The sequence below is a fragment of the Mytilus californianus genome, unplaced genomic scaffold (assembly GCF_021869535.1).
Source record: "Mytilus californianus isolate M0D057914Y unplaced genomic scaffold, xbMytCali1.0.p SCAF_15, whole genome shotgun sequence".
In the NCBI taxonomy this organism is placed as follows: domain Eukaryota; kingdom Metazoa; phylum Mollusca; class Bivalvia; order Mytilida; family Mytilidae; genus Mytilus; species Mytilus californianus.
This window is the reverse complement of record NW_026262637.1, coordinates 6,558,849-6,579,483: the sequence shown is the minus strand read 5'-3', so window position 1 is coordinate 6,579,483 and position 20,635 is coordinate 6,558,849. Positions and strand designations below refer to the sequence as shown.

Here is a 20,635-nt window from a genome sequence, read left to right as displayed (position 1 = left end):
AAGCCGAATATTTGAAAGCCGAGGATGAATAAGAACCGAAACAGTTGAAGAGCTATATGATAAAAAAAAATACCTGAAAAATAGCCAAATCCAACTAAGGTCAACTTTGCCTGATAGAGTTCAAACCTTAGTTTCTTTATAATTTCAAACTTTATAAACAGACAGTTTTAGAAAGGTTTGTTATAAATCATGTGAGTACCGAAGTCCTGACTACTGAGCTGATGATACCCTCATTGACTGAAGAGTTATCTTTTTGTAGTCTGACGACACCATCGATCAGTAGGCTGCAATGTCTTTAGTCAATGGTCACAGTGAAATGATTAAAAGTTCGATTGGTTATTATTTTAAGAAGTTTGTTCACTAATCAGGAACGACATGAAAAGTAACATAAACAATCGAATAATGCAACATTAAAACGACTTAATCATGGGCGTGTACATTTGTTTTTCTATGTTGATACCATAGCTTTAATGATAGGACAACAATTTTAAAAGATCATACAAAATCTTAATAGGCAAGAAAGCAGGAAACTAAAACTAAAGCACAATTTTAAATCAAATTTATTTTTCGAAAGATTTATTATATGTTTTCAGAAATTTTGCTTCAGTTACATTACATTTCATACATTACGTTACTAACAATTTGTCATAATTGCAATGTAGATACCTCTATTGTTTTAAAAAAATAAAATAGAAATAAAAAAAAAAACACACACACAATTAAAGACAAAAAATTAAGAAGCGAAAGAGAACGAAAGTTTTGTTAGTTGTTATCTGTACAATTCGAATTGCACAAGTTAGTCTCACAGCATCGGTTACACTCTTGTTTACTTCTTGTCTCATTACGACGTCTCCCAATAATGTTGTTGAATCCGCTATACTTTTGACATGACTGAAACATAATAATTGATACAAACTTTGAATATACTGAATGTCTTATTGGGAATTAATTTCTCACACTAATGATGTTATAGTTGCATTATTTGTTATTAGTTTCGATCATGATCAATTTATTATTCGTAAGCTAAAAGGTGTACCCATTTAAAAGATGTATTGGTTTATATATACTTTGAAGTAGATTTATTTTTATGTCTGGGTCTTTCATTACTGTGCATTATAAGTATGTGAAAGTACTTTCGAATACAGTAAACCTTGTTTTAAGATTTTACATTGAAAGTTAGATTAATGATTATCACTATATTACATATATTTTCTTGAATGCTATTTTTTGGTTGGAGAAACATGCCCGGTTGTTATATTACTCTTTTAATTGAAGGTGTTTGTTTGTATAAATAAATTTCAGTTGTGTATCCTTGTGATTTTGGCTTTAAAACAGCACTCAATTAATGAAAAGGTTCAATCAGTATCAAATTATATCAAATGTTACTCAAAAGAACATTAGCTTTGGAAACTGCAGATATTATTTTTGTAAAATTTACTGTTTGAACGGTTTCACAATTCATGATCACTAAATTATTAAATTTGACTCTTTTGTTGACGAAACGCGCGTCTGGCGTAATTACAAAATTTAATCCTGGTATCTATGATGAGTTTATATACATACATACATTATTAAAGAATTATAAGTTTGACGTACACTCATACATAACTTACAAGTCGTGTTCTACAGCCACTCATGTACACCTTTGTATATCGGCCAAATGAATAAATGAAGCAAATCTATAAATAAACATATGATTATAATGAAAAGTTTATATCAGCGTACAAAACTACTTTAAATCCCTTATGTAACTTTTCTGAATACTATTGTAAATTATATATCGATTTCGCATTAAAATCGATCTGTCGGTTCCATACGTACAGCTGTCTGGACACAGAAATGTTCGCCTATTATAAGATTTGTTGGTATCGTTGTACATCACACCCGTCTTATTATTAGACTTTCAAATAAATTTGAAGTAAAATTATGTTTCTTTTTCTTGATATGAATAACTGTCAGAATCAGTTTCATGTAATTTACACGATTGCATTAGTTAACAACTTATATACTGTCCTGCTTAGTTCTAAAATTGTCGAAGACATGAGGGACGTTGTCAACTAACTACGCAAAATATGAACGAATTCAATGAAATGAAAATGTTTTATCTATTGTTTTGGGAATTGCAAGGTGTATTGTCAGTATCTGTCTAAAAGGAAGCGACGCACATTTTATTTTGTGAGCTTACAATAATATATAAGTGTAAATGACTTTGTTTTTTTTTTTTTTATCTTTTGTGTATTTTTAAAATAAATTTTGATTACAATTTTTATCTTAGATCATAAGCCCATGTCATGAAATACTAATTAAAAGCTAGGTATGATATACATCTGCCTCAATTATTTCATTTTTTTACAACTGCATCTCTTGAGAATACTTGCTTGCCCATCAATAGAAGCTATGTAAAATCATTACCTCATTCGCTCGGCACAATGTCACAGTTTTACAATCTGCATGGTTTGGTATAGCTGTACACTGGTAACATATTGGACCAACTTGATTTATTGGTATTCCTAAACGGTACAATAAACATGTTCTGACATTATATCAACGTTTACAGAATGACGTTCTATACAAGCATGAACTATCACAGATGATTATAATTCGTACATGACTGTTACATCACTGTCCTTGTTTAGAAAAAGGAGTAAAGCTGAAATATAAGTTTAACCTCGCAACATCATTTACATGTGCTTGTCCCAAATCAGGAGCCTAAAATACAGTAACTGTCGATGGTTGCGCTGTGCAATATTTATTTTGAGTATTAATCTGGCCATCCGTTTTTTGAATTGTTTTACCTTTCGTCATACAAAGTCTTTTATAGCTTACTATACTGTATTGGTTTGTTCATTATTTGCAACATAATTCAAGCTATCGGTTTTTTTAGTTGTTCTATATAAACTCTTCATAGATACCAGGATAAAAATTGTATACGCCAAACGCGCGTTTTGCATAAAAAAAGCCCATCAGTGATGCTCGAATCAAAAAGTGAAAAAGGCCAAATAAAGAAAGAATTTAAGGAGCATTTAGAACCGAAAAAACAGAAAGATTTTGCCAAATACAGCTAAGGAAATCTGTTCCTGGAAAAAAAAAATCATTTCGTTTTTTGAAAAGTTCAAAGTTTTGTAAAAAGTTAATTTATAATTGTGACCATATCGTTGATAGTTCATGTCGACACATAATCAGAAGTACAGTAGTCAGAACATCGACAGGAAGCGCCGACATGATTAATAACATATCTTTCTAAAAATCATAAAGAATCCAAGGTTCCCTCTCTCTCATGCAAAGTAGACCAAAGTGGATTATGCTATTCTTTGTAGGTCCCTTTTAGCTCATCACGTATTCAAGCACGTGTATATATACATCACATGCTTTCAAATCTATTTATGTTTTGTTTTCATCGTATATGATGACGATAAACCGAGAAAAGCGCGTCCGACGCTCCAACTTTGTAAAATGTTGTGTTAATATTATACTAGTAATTCTATCATATTTTACCGATATTACTAGGGGGATTAAAACAAGTAAATTGTGTAACCTTTGCACTAACACACTATGACAACGAAAAATATTTTTCTTTAAACTACGATTTACAATGCATACAATGACCCAAAATTACCTATAATATACGGCGAAAAAGGAAGTAAAGGAATAGTTACATTAAGGAATTGTTTGAAAAAAATCTCCAAGGACGCAAATAAAAAGGCAATTTTAACATGTCGCATTGTTTTTCTCAGTAACGTCACAAACATACCATTATGGCCACATCCATTTTTATTGCAGACATCTGAAGTACAACAGCTATGACAATATGAGTGGATATCAGATCGGGGTTGTCTACTTTGACAATTCTGGATAGATAAAATACATTTACGTTCATGTCAAATACTTACCGCAAATTATATCAGGATTTAAAATAATATGAGGAAGGTTTTACCTGTGAAAAGGGGACGAAATTATTTTTTGAATTCAAGCACATTTTAACTTCAGAATCTGTTGAAAAAGAAACGGAAATACGGAAATGTTTCCGTTGTTGATCCTGTTGTTGGGAAGTTTAGTTGTGACGTCATTTCCAATGTAAACAAAGACAAGCTATCATCGGTTAACGCCTTTTTTCATGTCAAAGAATTATTAAAATAACATTGTTATAATTTATATCTTTAAACGACGAAGATACCAAATAGGCTTGTTATTCTTATCGGATACTGAAATCTGACTGATTGATCAGGTGAGTTTTACAAGAGAACACAATTTGTTTGCTATACAATCGTATATTAAATGTAAGGAATTTATATTAATTGTTTAACTGGCATTTTTCTTTCGGAAATCAAAAACTACAAATTTGCGGGATACAATATGATGCTCCTTTCTATCTTTTACTGAAATCCCCTTGACAAACGAGACCGGAAGAAAGAAAGAGATTTCTGCGCAAATACGGGTAATTGAAAAAGGTAGAAAAAAATTAACAATTTTGGTTTTATTAGTATATATATATATATGTAGGACTCGGAGGTGCGATGGGGACGATGAAGTGCGATGGTCACGCTGAATGAAGTGCGATGGTTTGGCATGCCGCTTGAATATTGTGACGTTTTCAAATACAGTGTTACTTTTAAAAATACAACATGGATTCGCAGGCAAGGAAAGAAAGGAATGAAAAAATAAAATGTAACGAACGATTCAAGTCCCGAACAGTTTTGAGCAGTACAGGCGGAGGTTACAAAACTATGTTAAACCATTTCAGGCAGCAAATCGTGGGAAGCAAAAAAACATAACCAGTGTTCGGAAGTATACCGCAAACTTCTTGCACAATAGATAAAATATATTGATTTAGATATAAATTTTGACTTCTCTTCAAGTATGCGTCAAGTGATTTTGTGTAGACAATTTAATGATAAAATTTATTATTACCTATGTTTTTGCTTTATCAAGTTGATATAATGTTGTTTTATTATCAAGATAAATCATGCTTTGTAAGAACACCGGCACTCTAGCATAATTTTATTGTGGTTACAGTGTGAATCTTCAACAACAGGTTTGGCCGAAATAAACCTGACTGGTCCCTACGTGTACTTCCAAATTTCTCCACCTCAGCGAAAAGCAGCTAATTTTAAAGTTTTTGATGGAATACGTGACACCTCACGCTATATGTCAAGCATAAATATAATTGGCTAATTTTCACTTCTTGGACACTGTTCCGACATAAGATAAATGTATGAATGATTGTTGGGAGAAATTTCTAAGTTTGTCATGACGTGAACAAATTATATTTTATAAAATGAGATGGACCCTGCTCAGTACTATATGCAGTATATTTTGCTTTTTACTCAATGTCACAGGAAGCGTAACCACCATCACACTTCAGCGTAGCTATCAACAAGTTAATGTCACAATGTCACCATCGCACTTCATAGTGTTAACCAACGCACTTCAGCGTGGTCCATCGCACTTCAGCGTGACCATCGCGGTTCGGAGTGCCATTGCGGTTTCGAGTCCTACATATATATTTTCATTTTATTGATTTTCTGACTGTAATTGGGGACCTTGTTCCAATAATATGAGGCAGGTGATACCTGTGAAATGGGACGAAGTCTGTATAAATTATTTTTTGAATTTTAGCATATTTTAACCCCAGAATCTGTTGAAAAAGAAACGGAAATACGGAAACGTTTCCGATGTTGGTCCTATAAGGGATTTTAGTTGTGACGTCATTTTCAATGTAAACAATGAAACGCTATAATTTCATTGGTATTTTGATATTTATATTGATTTTTATGTTTATTGATTTGCTTACTGCTATAAGGCACGTCCCCATGAAATTTTTCTCAAATCCCGAGATAAACGATACCGGAAAAGATTTCTGCGCAGATGCAGGAAAATAAAAAAAGTTAGAAAGAAAAGTTAACGATTTTGAGTTCATTAGTAGATTGATTTTTTTAAAATTTTTCTACTGTAATTGGGGACTTCGTCCACATATTAATAAATGATGGTTCTGTATGCAAATGACAAAATCAGAATAATGTTAACAAGGTTGATAATAATAGAAATTTTATTTTTCAAATTCATGTGAATATCATTAGGAAGGTTCGTGTGTAATGATGTCCCCAAACGCATAATACGAAAAATTATGTTAATTCGCCTAACCCGAAGAAGGAAATGCTCGGCAGCATATTTGCTTCTCTTTAAAATAAATGTGTGTGCCCGAAAATAATGTTAAACAAGAGATACTTACAATTTTGCTTTTGAATAAAGCTTACTCTCTTGATCATGTTGATTTTTGTCGCGACTAGAACAAACCTTTAATACCAGTCAACAACAACAATAATGTAAAGCACAATATTTGTTTGCATGTTCTTGTTTTATTTGTTTGTTATGTTTTTCTCTTTTCATGTTATGGCCTGAAATAATGAGGTAGTACCATAAATAAATTTGAGGGTACTTAATATACATGAGTGTGCTCCTTACGCAGAAACTGCTCCAACAGTGTTATAAGGAGGAAAGATTAAAAAATGCCACTCCGTAAATTTTATGGACACCATCACGAATTGGTTGATCTATACGATGTGTCTGTGTCTAAATTAACTAATGACATTTTCACCACGTCTTAGATTGTGGTTTAACATCTATGTCGTCTGTCTGCTAAGTATCGAACGTGACCTATTCCCGAATATGACTGTTCTACCGAGTGTGAATTTGCATTGATATATGACGTGTCTCGGTATTTTGTACATCCAACATTCATGTATTTATTTTTGAAGTTTTTGTTATGGCTTCGGTTGAATAATGTTTTATGTCTTATGGTTTGTTGTTCAAATAATTATAAAATTGCCTTTCGATACCATCATTGTCATATTCCAGAATATGACTATTATACCGAGTGTGAATTTGCATTGCTATACGACGTGTCTCGGTATTTTGTACATCCAACATTCATGTATTTATTTTTGATGTTTGATGGTTTCGGTTGGATAATGTGTTATGTGTTATCGTTTGTAGTTCAAATAATTATAAAATTGCCTTTGAATACCATCATTGTCATGAAAATTGTTTAAACGAGTATTGTGAAAACAATTGTATAAAGTTCGAGATTGCATGTTAGTTACGTAAGCGCGTTATTGTTCGTGATATCCTGGGGTGTTTGTCGTTGATGGAATATGTTCGCCGTTGTTCTGCGGTTTGCATGTTGTGTCGACTATTATAATTTTTTGTGCGTTTCTCTGTGATGAATGTTCTTGCGTGTGTTTGTGCTGTATTTCTGTCACGTAGTGCTGTCATTTTAGCGATATTTTTTAACATTGTCATAAAGCGTGAGGTTTGGCTAGCCATTAAACCAGGTTCAACCCACCATTTTTTCTTAAAATGTCCTGTACCAAGTCCGGAATATGGCAGTTGTTATCAAATAGTTCGTTTCTATGTATGTTGGCGTTTGTTTTTGTTGCACTTCGGTGTTCCTGTTGTTCCTTTGTTTTCCTCTTATAGTTGATGTGTTTCCCTCGGTTTAAGTTTGTAACCCGGATTTGTTTTCCCTCAATTGATTTACGACTTTTGAACACCGGAATACTACTGTTGCCTTTATTACTCATCTCCCATGAATTATATACATGTAGCAAGCCAATCTGAACTGTATTGTTCATTGTTGTTTGTAGTTGTTTTCGGTGTTGATGTTAGTCTGTTCAGTATTTTTGGTAACTGATGTTAATCTTTTTATGTAATTGAGATGTGAAGATATTTTTATCGCTATTTCTAACTTATCGTTTATTTTGTATTTATTTCATAAATTTATTACTGCTGACCGTGCTATTAACGCATCCAAGATGAAAGTTAGCTTCTCCCGACTTGGTTACAAACTTTGTCATACCACACGTCTAGAAAAAATAAAAATTAGAACTGAAATATAAATGTTTCCGACTCTGTTTCGCTCTATTAAGCGCGAAATTTCATAGGTATGCTCAAACCAAGGGGCCATACTTATAGGGTATTTGTCTAGGAACGTTCTATCGATATTTCTCGGTTAGTATAATATTTCTTGACTGTAGCACTGCTTGTGAGTTTGCGTATATCCTCCAGGGTTTTTCTCTTGCTTTGTGTATTTAAAATGAGTTTTGACATCAGTAAACTATTGCTGTGTCTTATTATCCAAACTTTTGGAATCGCTCCCCTGTCATATACTCTGCTGGTCAGTTAACGTTTCGTACTTATTTTGCAGGAAAATCACATTTTTATACAGATACTGTGGATTCAGTATTATAGACACAACGGATAAGCGTTGATTCTTGAAAAAGAAACCATGAGCCCGGATTGCGAATGATTTGTTTTTCATGGATCAACGCTTATCCATTGTGTCTCGAACTTAAAATATTGTTTGTTGCCTTTTCACAATTAAAGCCTTTCCTTAATTAGAAGGTATTGTAAATGAGTATAGTTAACATCAGTAAACTAACCTTGATTTCATATTCAACAATGCATTAATAAATCAAAGTTCACAATTAATTGGTAAGAGAAATACAAATACAACATCAAACATCTGTCTTTAAATTATTGTTCATCTGAATTTACAAATAAGACATAATCGAACTTATTTTTAAGTATATATAATTAGTATGTTACCGAAATTTCTAGCAAGAAACATAATTCTAGGCACATCACGATTTGCTCGCATAGGGATTTGCGAATAACCATTTATAAGTATATATAGTAGAACAGATGAAGTCATACTAATTTATAAAACAAAAAAGGGCAAATTAAATGTAATTATTTACTTTTCAAATACCTGAAATAACCAATAATAATCCAAAAATAAACGGAAAACCCGCTATTATTACAAAAATATCCACAATATTATACAAAATAATAAAACTATATATGAATAAAGACAACAAAGAGAAAATAGGGATTCGAACTTAAACCGACAAGTCTCTACTTCTAACTTAACTCTATAACTCATTGATCTTAACCTCGCGGCTACAAACTTATACTATACGATTGTCTATAACAATTGTCTATTATGTATGTATAAAGGTACACGCCCTGTGTGTCTGTTGTACCGATACATATCATATGTTCATTGATATATATATAAAATTAATTGCAACGCATTGGTAGCCGAGAAGAGGTTTCGTCGATGTGTTGATGTCAGTCACACATAACGAGGGGTTCGATTCCCAGTATAGGCATATACAAATTACAAAAGTTAAAGATAAGTTTTACATTAATTCCATTAGTGAACAGAAATCAGTAAATTAGCCAATTCAAACTTAACGAGACGCACAAAGGAAACAATTGAATATAATTTGGTTAGTCCATTTCAGCATTTAGAAAGCGTTGATAGCGTTGATTCTAGAAAAATAATCCACGGTAAATGAATAGGCTGACGTCACAGCAATTGATTTATTTATTTTCGTGGATTCCAATTTGCGTGCATTGAGGAAAATTAGTACTGGCGTGTTTATTTGCTTTTGTGGTTTTGCTAAAGTTTGTTAAAGTCTGCATATGACCTTACAGAAAAATTTGTATTACGATGAACATTTAAATTTGTAGTAAACCTTAACCCACGAAATCAACGAATATTGGTATCTCATGAATAATAATGAATTCCACAGTATGTAAAAAAGAATGTCTAAAAAGCTGGTTTACACTGACACAACAATTTTAATGGTGTTTCTGACATGTTATCAAATAAGGTCCGATGTTTTGTTTCAGTCCTTCTGGTTCTGATATCAGGCTCTCAATGTTCGATAGTTTCTCCTTCCTAGATTTGTTTTTACCTCAAGCGTTAGTCTAGAAATACGTTGGACACACCGAGGTAGACACTATATGTTTATTTGCTCTACAATTAGTTTGCTAAAGTTTAAGCTAATAATAAATATCCTAAATCAGATTAATGATATATTCTTCTTCATCTAAAATATCTTTCTAACCTGTCCCTCATAACAATGTTCAACTGTATTGCAATACCACGGATCATGAAGTCCACTACATGCAAAACATGTCAAACCTATGAAAATTAGACTGTCATATATACAAGTTATTTACGACCAAGGTGTCATAAAAAGGCCTTTACATCAACCTATAAAATCGAGTTTTAATCTAAATCTGATACTAAACGAAACAATTTTTCAGTACGTGTGTACTATCAAAGTTTCACATTACTATAACTGTTGTCACGAATTCACAAACGACATTTCTTTGTTATAGTTAAATCCGGATAGAGGTATTCACTAACTTGTAAATACATATGTAAAATAATGAGCAATTTAATCATATCGATATCATGTGTTCATTTACTGTACTGAATGATAAAAAATAGTAATGATAAAATTGAAAATTCGTCAGTAAATTTTAACGATCTTGGCAAATTATGAAAAGGTCATAATTAATCTACATTCATATATATGGATAATCACTGTGACATATTACACCACATGATGTAGTCAATGTGTCGTTTGATCATAAGTTTCTTACAAAAAAATGTACATTTGACTTACCTAAAATTGTTCTGACATAGCCCACTGAAAGTAAATCTGAAAAAATGATTAAAATAAAATCTAAAAACTCTCAATGCATTTTACCAAATAATATATACCATGATCAAATATAATCTTACAAATTGTCTTATACAGCTGTCGGCACAAAACAACATGAGTAGCACATTTCAAATTTACATGTATGTATGAATTTGGTACAAAGTCATTTCTATAACTTACATACAGTTATTAGCATCATCATTGCCTGTTCTGGATTGACGTGCAGGTAATTCTAATGTTAATATTGAGTCTGATAATGTTAAAGCGAAGATTGTGTCTGACCTTCCCATGTTTCCTTTGGTTCACCACAAGTTTATGCGTAGTAAATAAACACAGTTATATCATATTTTTACTTTATAAATGTTTCAAATTTTGTCATACGGATTAGTTCTTTTTTAAATTCTCACAACACTTATTTTGGTTCATATAGTGTTAATATTCTGTCTTTATGTTGGATAAATCATTTTTATCACTGGTATGGCTAATTAGACTTCCCAATGCATCTATATTTTATATATGTCCGTTGCCATGGACGAAATGTACATCGTCTTAACATTTGAAAGTCATCATTGACCTAACGAATAACCAATGGAAGTGCCGTGATATCGTCTTGTGATGCTGGATAAGACAATCAAATTAACGCAGATTTTCATATCACTTTTTCGTATCACACTCCGTTCAGTGTAATAATCTATTCATGCAAGAAATAGATAACAGGCCACAAAACCATAAGAGAAAACATATTACAAAATAAAAAGCGACGTATTTTAATATACAACTTGATCTTTACTCTACGGCTTGCGTCATTATTGTTTATATCATATAACATATGTGTAACGTCGCTTTATATCGTTAAAAGTCATGAAATCCTGTAAAGATTATTATTGTCTGTTCTTAAATATATTTATTTACTGCACGGAGTGTGATACGAAAATGTGATATGAAAATCTGCGTTAATTTGATTGTCTTACCCAGCATCACAAGACGATATCACGGCACTTCCATTGGTTATTCGTTAGGTCAATGATGACTTTCAAAGGTTAAGACAATGTACATTTAGTCCATGGCAACTCTCGCTATTTAATATAAATAGTAATAATAAACTCGCCGAAGTCTCGTTTATCATTATATTGATATTAAATAACTCGAGTTGATATCAAGCGATATCCCATTCTCACTCGTTATGAAACCTATATAACTTAGCTGTAAAATAACAGAATGATACACAAAATAATCATTATATCAGACCGATACAAAACATAATCGTAATTACTGGATACAAGCTCAAAGTTCGATTTGTTCATAAAAACAAAAATAAAGAAATTGAACTAACATAATTGTCTATTTTAAACAATCCTATTTTAGCGTATTTTGTATAGACATATATAAAAATATGAATATAGGGAAAAAAACTTAGGAAAGAAATGATCATGTGCCAAAACAGTATACAGAAAATCAAAAGTCACGCTTAGATATTTTTTCAAAGAACAAATAAGCGAAAAGAATGAATATGGTGTAGCAATTTATTATAGAAACTCCCTTTGCAAAATTTACACTTAGATACTTCTTCAAATAACACATAAGCGGAAAAGACTGAATATGGTGTAACAATTTATTATAGAAACTCCCTACGCACAAAATTCACTTAGTTGTTTTTTCAATTAACAAATATGCGGAAAAGAATGAGTATGGTATAACATTTCATTATGGAATCTCCCTACGAGCAAAATTCACACTTAGATATTTCTTCAAAGAACAAATAAGCGAAAAAAATGAATATGGTGTAACAATTCATTATAGAAACTCCCTACGCACAAAATTCACACTTAGATATTTCTTCAGATAACAAATAAGCGAAAAAGAATTAATATGGTGTAACAATTTATTATAGAAACTCCTTACGCACAAAATTCACTTAGTTATTTTTTCAATTAACAAATAAGCGGAAAAGAATGAATATGGTATAACATTTCATTATGGAATCCCCCTACGCGCAAAATTCAAACTTAGATATTTTTTCCAAATAACAAATAAGCGGAAAAGAAGGAACATGGTTTAACAGTTCATTATAGAAACTCCCTACACGCACATTGAAGGAACAAAAATCTAAAACAAAATAGACAGCGCTTTTAGTGCTATTCTGCATCTCAAAGTCACAGTGATGCCTTCAACAAGGACCAAATCTCTCACCTCACTGCACGTTCAAAGTGGCTCTTAGCTCTTATCCCCTAAACAGAAAGACATGAAGAATAATTTTTAAATTTGTTAGCTTTATGAAAAGTATAACCATAGACAGGAAAAGAGAGGCTAAAGATACGAAAGGGACATTCAAACTCATAAGTCGAAAATAAACTGACAACGTCATGGCTAAAAAAGAAAACGATCAACAGACAAACAATAGTACACAAAACACAACAAAGAAAACTAGAGAGTAAGCAACACGAACCCCACCAACAACTGGGGATGAATATGCGAAATACCACTTTTTATTAAATAACAGCGGAATCATACCACGATATATCTCTATATTTCTGATTAGAATTAATTATCATGTTTTGGTGATTTTCAACACTTTCGATTATTTTAGATAATCTTCTTTTGGTGATATCCAACACTGTTGATATTTTGAGATCACCCCAAGTGTTTGGTGGGGTACGTCTAGCTCAGTTTATGTAGATTTTGTGGGGTTGATATTTTATCTTTTCGGTGTCTATCGTTTATTTTCCTTGGCGTTGACAGTTTATATTGACAGTTTATATCGACATGAATTTTGAATGTCCCAAAGATATCTTCTGCTTCTTTTTTCTAATGATCTTCTTTTCGTAATGTCCATCATTGTTGGTAATTTCTAATAATATCAACGTTTTCTGTTATGGTATAGATACCTTAAACGACAGAAAAAAGAAATTGAATTATTAGAAGAAATATAGAATACTGTTTCCTACTGAACGAAATAACAAAATTATATGTTGTGTTTTATTACTATAATTATAATATAATAAATTTCGGAATTTTGGGTTCTCAATGCTCTTCAAAAAGTAAAATAACAAAAATACCGAACTCGAAGGAAAATGCAAACCGGAAAGTCCCTTTTCAAATGGCAAAATCTAAAGCTCAATAAAATTGAGAATGGAAATGGGGAATATGTCAAAGAGACAACAACCCGACTAAAGAGCAGACAAGACAAACACATCAAACGAATGGAAAACAACTGTCATATTTCTGACTTGGTACAGGCATTTCCTTATGTAGAAAATGGTGGATTAAACCTGGTTTGAAACTTCGTACTGTATTTGGCCTTTTTAAAATTTTAATTCGCGCGTACTGATGAGACTTTTGTAGACAAAAAGCGCGTCTGGCGTACAAAGTTGTAATTCTGGTATCTTTCATAATTGTATTTACATATATGATAATAAGCGAGGCATACTTATGAACAAGCAACATCAATCAGTAGATACTGTTTAACAGATGACCAAGGATCTATTTCATGCTATGAGAAACACAACTGGTGAAACGGGCATTGTTTAAGCGAGTTATGATAAGCTATTGCGTTCACAATTGGTTTTTGGTAGCCTTTATGTTGCTTCAGCGTGTTTTGTGATGATGTATTTCTGTTCGTCTTCGTATTTACTCAACTAAAAATACACCATTCAGGCAAAGGAGAAGAATTATTATTTCGTCGTTGTCAGTTGATCGTTACAATGTTTAAATTTCTTCATTCTCTTGTGACATTTTAACTCCGTCATAGATCCTATTTGCTCACTATGTAAAAGAATAGGCGGAAGATAGCAAAGGCCATTCAAACGTCATAATGTCGGAAACAAACTGACAACGACATTGCAAAAAAACGAAACGACGAAAAGACGAAAATTCCATACAACTTTACTTAGAAAACTAAAGATTGAGCAACACGAACCCTATCGAAAATCGTGGGTGAACTCATATGCTGCAGGAGGATAGACAATTCCTAATCCACATGTGGTACCCGTCTTGTTGATCATACAAGTACAAGCCCGGTCATAAGTCTCATTCGTTGCTGTCACAATAGAAGAAAGGAGGACGGGATTGTGGTTATGACAATTGGAACAATCTGATAATCTGTTTTGTCCCTGGCCTTCACACATACCTTTGGGTGTGACTTTGGAACCGTATGATGGGTATTGGATGGATAGTAAAAGACACTTATCCTGTCAACGCATATCGTCTCATTCCGATAGAATTCATGCAAATTTGATCATTTTGACTCCAATGTTAATGAATAAAACGACATATAGGACCATCGAGAAAGTAACTCAACAACACAAACAACATGTATGGGTAAAGCAAATATTATGATTCTGTGAATATAAGGGGATTGATGCTCACAAAGTTAAGCAGTTTATCTTACGAGTTATGGAATAGTTGTGTTGGGGCTAGGCAGTTTATCTTACGAGTTATGGGATAGTTGTGTTGGGGCTAGGCAGTTTATCTTACGAGTTATGGGATAGTTGTGTTGGGGCTATTTAAAGTAAACGTTTTGTTTATACTGAACACTTTCTGTTTAACGCTTTTATTGTGAATTCAATTTAAGTCCTGCAGGGTAAGCATATCCATCTAATGGATTTCGTCCATAAACGATAAGTCCGAATGGAACTCTACCGACATGCTCTATTTCATGAATTCCTACACTTAGTTCATGTGAAAGGATAGAGTATTTCTTTCCAACCAATTTAATTTTTGATTTTTCATTAAACACAATTCCTTTCTTGCCGTCTAAATTCAGATCATGTTTGTCGTCTGCTGTGATTATAATTGTGATATAAAAATTATCTGGCGGAAACCTGTCAAGAGGATAATTCGAAACAACGGCAAATCGATAACCAGTTTTAAAATGTTGAATACTTGGCACTGTGGTCATGGCATAATTACAAGTGGTGTGTAGTTTAGCACAGTATAACTGTACAAGAACACCCGTGGAAGATTCAACGGTTGATGCAGTAAAATTTGAAATTTCCAGAAACTCGCCTTTGACAAGACTTTTAGTACTTCTACTTGTTGAGTTCTGAATGGTTACAGTAGTATCGTCATCGGCTAGTACTCTGTAGAGACAAAATGAATCATATAACAATGGAACAACAAAATTTTTCCCAAGTTGTTCACTGGGTAGAATCATTTCCGTTGTATAGTCCGTATATTGGGAAGATTTGTTAATGCTTATATCGCCACCAGAAACAACCGCCACTGGTTTTGTCGATGTAATAAGAGTACCACTGAGGTCATGTGTATTTGAAAAATAAAATGTTTCATAGGCATTAAGATTGACAGTTAGAGAATCATTCGATTGATACGCATGTCCACCAAAATACAGTACACCATTTTTAATTTTCAGAAACAACGTTACCGTGGTGTTATCTTCTGTACATACAACTCCAACACTGACGTTATTTAGCATTATTATTGTGAAGTTAATATTGCTATACGTAGCTGCGATGTACTTTCGTCCCAAATTCTGGTACGGCATTGCCAGGTACCCTTCGGAATATGCCATATAGTAACTCATAGCATATATTGACACATCGATATCACAGCTAACTTTTACACCTTTCTTTTCTATTCCAGTGACATTCATTTCAATATCTTTACTGATATTGTAAATATTTTTATTGCTACCATTAATACCAATTGATTCGCTGATATTGAAGAATGGAATATTTATTTTACACGATCCAGAATCATATGCAACTACGCTTAGTTGGACATAACCATTTGGACCGTTGTTGTCTAAAAAGCCCAAATAAAAGTCCATCCATGCTGCTGAGTTATCAAACACGCGCTTATCTGAAATAAAATAAAATCAATCACAAAAACAAAACGCTAATGCAAAATAATAATAACTCTTACTGAAGACATTTGCATTTTTATTACTATCTTCTTGAGTTAATTTAACATATTTTCAATTTCGTTATTTAATTGTTATTTATGCTTTGAGTTATATCAAATATGTATATAATATAATTTTGACATTATTTATATATATTGTGCAACAAAGTTTGAATCATTGCTCATTTCCAAGATGAGGAAGACAGGGGATGTAAGGTTAAGTACAGGTTTTTGTCGAAATACAAAAATGAGCTTTGACAACTTAAAATTGAGAATGGAACTGAGGAATGTGTCAAAGAGACAACAACCCGACCAAAGAGCAGCCCAAGGCCACAATGGGTCTTCAACACAGCGAGAAAATCCCGCATCCGAATGCGGGCTTCAGCTGGCCCCTAAACAAAAATGTGTACTAGTTCAGTAAAAATGGACGTCACACTAATCTCCAAAACAAATAAATGAACTAAAATTAAAAAAACATACAAGACTAACAAAGGCCAGAGGCTCCTGACTTGGGACAGGCGCAAAAATGCGGCGGGGTTAAACATGTTTTGTGAGATCTCAACCCTCACCCTATACCTCTAGCCAATGGAGAATAAATAAACACACAGCAATACTCACAGTGAAACTCAGTTTAAAAGAAGTCCGAGTCCGATGTCAGAATAGGTAACAAAAGAAACTAAGCAAAATAACAATGATACATAAGTTAACAAAGGACTACTAGCAGTAACTGACATGCCAGCTCAAGACCTCAATTGATAATGTCTTCATCATATGAAAATCAAGCACAATTCCTCCCGTTAGGGGTTTAGTATCATATCATCATAAAATATATGAGAAGAAGATAACCCGTATCATGACAACAACTTGTTTTAGAATAAATGTTTTTATTTCCGATACAAAGACCCTATGAGTGAATCAATATTAATTCCAAAAAATGCAACCTTTAATGACCTAACAAAAGTATCGTAACTATATCCCTTCTGAATAAGTTTGTTTAAAGGTTTGGTTAGCTTTTGAGGTGAATGACGACATTTTTGTACTTTGTATAGAATATTACCATAAAAGATTGGAAGTGAAATACCTGAACGTATAAGATGTCTGCATTTTGATTTATATTTACGAATGATGTCCTTGTACCGATGATAAAATTTAGTAAATATTTTGACTAATTTGTGATATCGAAAACCCTAATGGAACTATTTTTAATACAGAGACAATAACTTACCATGTGCTGTACCAACATGACACAAGAAATATAGCACTGAAAAAATAAAACAAAACGATGTTATAATCATTCAACAAAAAAGATACAACACTCATAAAGAGTATCATAGCACTGAATAATGCGTCGTTGTAATCACACGATATGCAAAATAAAATTAAGCCACCTAATAAACAACGTAAAACTGACACAAAAAGCCAAATGTTTTATTTTACTCGCATAACAAACTAAACTGAGGGATAAAACAACTATGAAAGCAAGGTGTGAGTTTGGCATATAAATACAAAAGGAGTTTGGCATATAAATACAAAAGGGAATGATCTGCTATGATTGTCAATATGAGTCTATAATCTTTAAAAAAAATATGAATAAGGATATGAGTATCAAATCGAAATTTAATTTTATGCATAGATGAGATGAAATAGTATTGAATAGACGATAGTTTTTAATTAGTGATAATTCATATCTTTTATGAGCACAACATTAGCCGGTTTTCATTTTGTGTGACAGTTGATACAAATAAGCTCTAGCTTTTAGACTATGGTTGTTTCTGTTCGCACGATACTTTTGGGGTGAGGATAAAGAAATTCCATAGAAATTGATAATTAATAAACACAGATATTTAATCCTTTCAGGGTTCTCTCTATAGTTTTTTGTAGGAGAGTCCATAAACTCACCATATATGACCATGGCGAGAACAAAAGTGCGAAGAAAAAAATCCCAATGTTAATGCTATAGATTATTCTTTCAATACTAAGTCTCCATAACGAAATAAGAAAAAAAAAAACTATAACAAAGATACTGACCTACAAGGCAAATTCAAAAAGGGGAAGTCTTTAAAAACTGACAAAATCACACAATCAATTAACGGAACAAGTGAAAAACAACCGAAAGAAAGTAAATTTAATCAAATTCAGATTATCAATAAATATTGGCTACCACATTTTGATATTATGAAATATGAATTGTACATTCTTGATGAATCTTTTAATCACCAATTGAGAAAATGCTGAGTCCAGAGAAATTTTCATGAGTCCAAACTCATCTACTAGTTTCAGCGAGAAGTCTGTCTACGTTATTCTGGCTGATCTGTCAGTGGTAACGGTAATTTTTAAAAGGATGAAAAAATGGGGGTAAGATTGAAACAAACACAGAAAGGGGTATTTGATAAAATTTTAAATATCTCTTACTTTTACCATCAAAGGAAAAGCTTTGGTGTATTAAGATCTAAGACCGTGAAAACATGTCTTCAGTTCTTCCGTTGAGACAAAGACACGTCGTATCGGTAAACCAACTTATTCTTTTTGTAAGACCCGTCTGCATTAATTTTAGTATGATAGCTTACTTACTATGCAAAACAACCAACATTTTCAACAATGGTCAAGGACATCCAATGTTTGTGACTTTCTTAAACGATTCTTATCAATAGTTCGTATACGTGTGTGAAGTTAAAAGAAAATATCATAATTATAGTTATATCTCTATATAACTAAATCCCGTACAAACACCTAAATCATTACATTGAAATTCACTTTTAATAGATGTAGTATACAAAATTCAAAGAAATCAAAATTACTCTAACAATGATATAAACTAAAACCATTTAATTGAAATCAATATTTTGTGAGTAAAAGCATATGACCTTACTTGTTCCATTTGTTTCTTGGGTGCCAATTTCTACAAAATGATATCTTTATTGACTATAAATGACTGTAACATTTCTAACGGTAATTAGTTTGATGATACGGTTACTAAGTACCGAACGTGACCTATTCCCGAATATGACTGTTATACCGTGTGTGAATTTGCATTGCTATTCGACGTGTCTCGGTATTTTGTACATCCAACATTCATGTATTGATTTTTGATGTTTCTGTTATGGTTTCGGTTGGATAATATGTTATGTCTTATCGTTTGTAGTCCAAATAATTATACAATTGCCTTTCAATACCATCATTGTCATGAAAATTGTTTGGACTGGTATTGTGAAAATAATTGTATAAAATTCGTTATTGCATGTTTGCTACGTAAGTGCGTCACCGTTTATAATGTCCTGTGGTGTCTGTCGTTGATTGAAGATGTTCGTTGTTGTTCTGTGGTTTGCATGTTGTGTCGACTAATATATTATTTGTTTGTGCGTTTCTCTGTGATGAGTGTTCTTTCGTGTGTTTGTGCTGTATTTTGTCACGTAGTGTTGTCATTTTAACGATATTTTTTTAACATTGTCATATAAGCGGGAGGTTTGGCTAGCCATAAAACCAGGTTCAACCCAACATTTTTTCTTAAAATGTCTTGTACCAAGTCAGGAATATGGCAGTTGTTATCAAATATGTATGTTGGCGTTTGTTTTTGTTGCATTTCAGTGTTCCTGTTGTTCCTTTGTTTTCCTCTTATAGTTGATGTGTTTCCCTCGGTTTTAGTTTGTAACCCGGATTTGTTTTCTCTCAATCGATTTATGACTTTTGAACACCGGTATACTTCTGTTGCCTTAATTTACTTAAGTTCTGAAAGTAAGTCAATCATCAATAAAATGTGTTTTTTTACAGACGTAGCATTAGTACACTCAACAGTTTGAAGCCCTTATTCAAATATGTAAGGCAACATTCAAAAATAAAAAAAAAACTCTATCTTACAGACTAATGTTTTATTTACACCTGAAGGTAAATTCATAATACTTTTGATTTTGTAATTCAAGAGGTAAAAAAATGGGCTTAAGAATAACATCTCCTTTAAGTCTGACATTTATGCTGGTCTTTGCATAGACAAGATGTGTATGTGTCTTAGATTCTACTACTACAGCGAGTGTGAAACAATATTTCCCCACTCGAGACAGTTAAATTTTCAAATTAAAACTCGAGGCTTTCTGAGCGTTAAGTTAATTTTTGATCTGTATCTTAAATGATTTTTAGACGATATATACATGTACGCAAACTTTAACTTTCTTTTTCAATGATCTGCAAAAAGATTGATCGATTGATTGGTGTTTGCTTTACGACACCTCAGCACAAAAAATGCTATATCGCGGCGATCTGCA

The 20,635-nt window shown here is 32.5% G+C and overlaps 2 protein-coding genes across 2 annotated transcripts; both read right to left on the bottom strand.

Annotated features, from left to right (window-relative positions):
- Positions 1-544: 544 nt before the first annotated feature.
- Positions 545-10,821, bottom strand: LOC127725291 (uncharacterized). The gene is made up of 8 exons (XM_052232213.1): positions 10,701-10,821; positions 10,482-10,517; positions 9,915-9,991; positions 7,791-7,862; positions 3,752-3,848; positions 2,413-2,510; positions 1,614-1,679; positions 545-891 (listed from the first exon to the last, which is right to left on the bottom strand). The coding sequence occupies exons 1-8, from the start codon at positions 10,720-10,722 to the stop codon at positions 763-765; spliced, it is 597 nt and encodes a 198-aa protein (XP_052088173.1). The 5' UTR covers positions 10,723-10,821; the 3' UTR covers positions 545-762.
- Positions 10,822-15,069: 4,248 nt separating this feature from the next.
- On the bottom strand, positions 15,070-15,963 carry LOC127725949 (uncharacterized). The gene has a single exon (XM_052233254.1). It carries the CDS (start codon positions 15,949-15,951, stop codon positions 15,070-15,072), a length of 882 nt encoding a protein of 293 aa, XP_052089214.1. The 5' UTR covers positions 15,952-15,963.
- Positions 15,964-20,635: the final 4,672 nt, after the last annotated feature.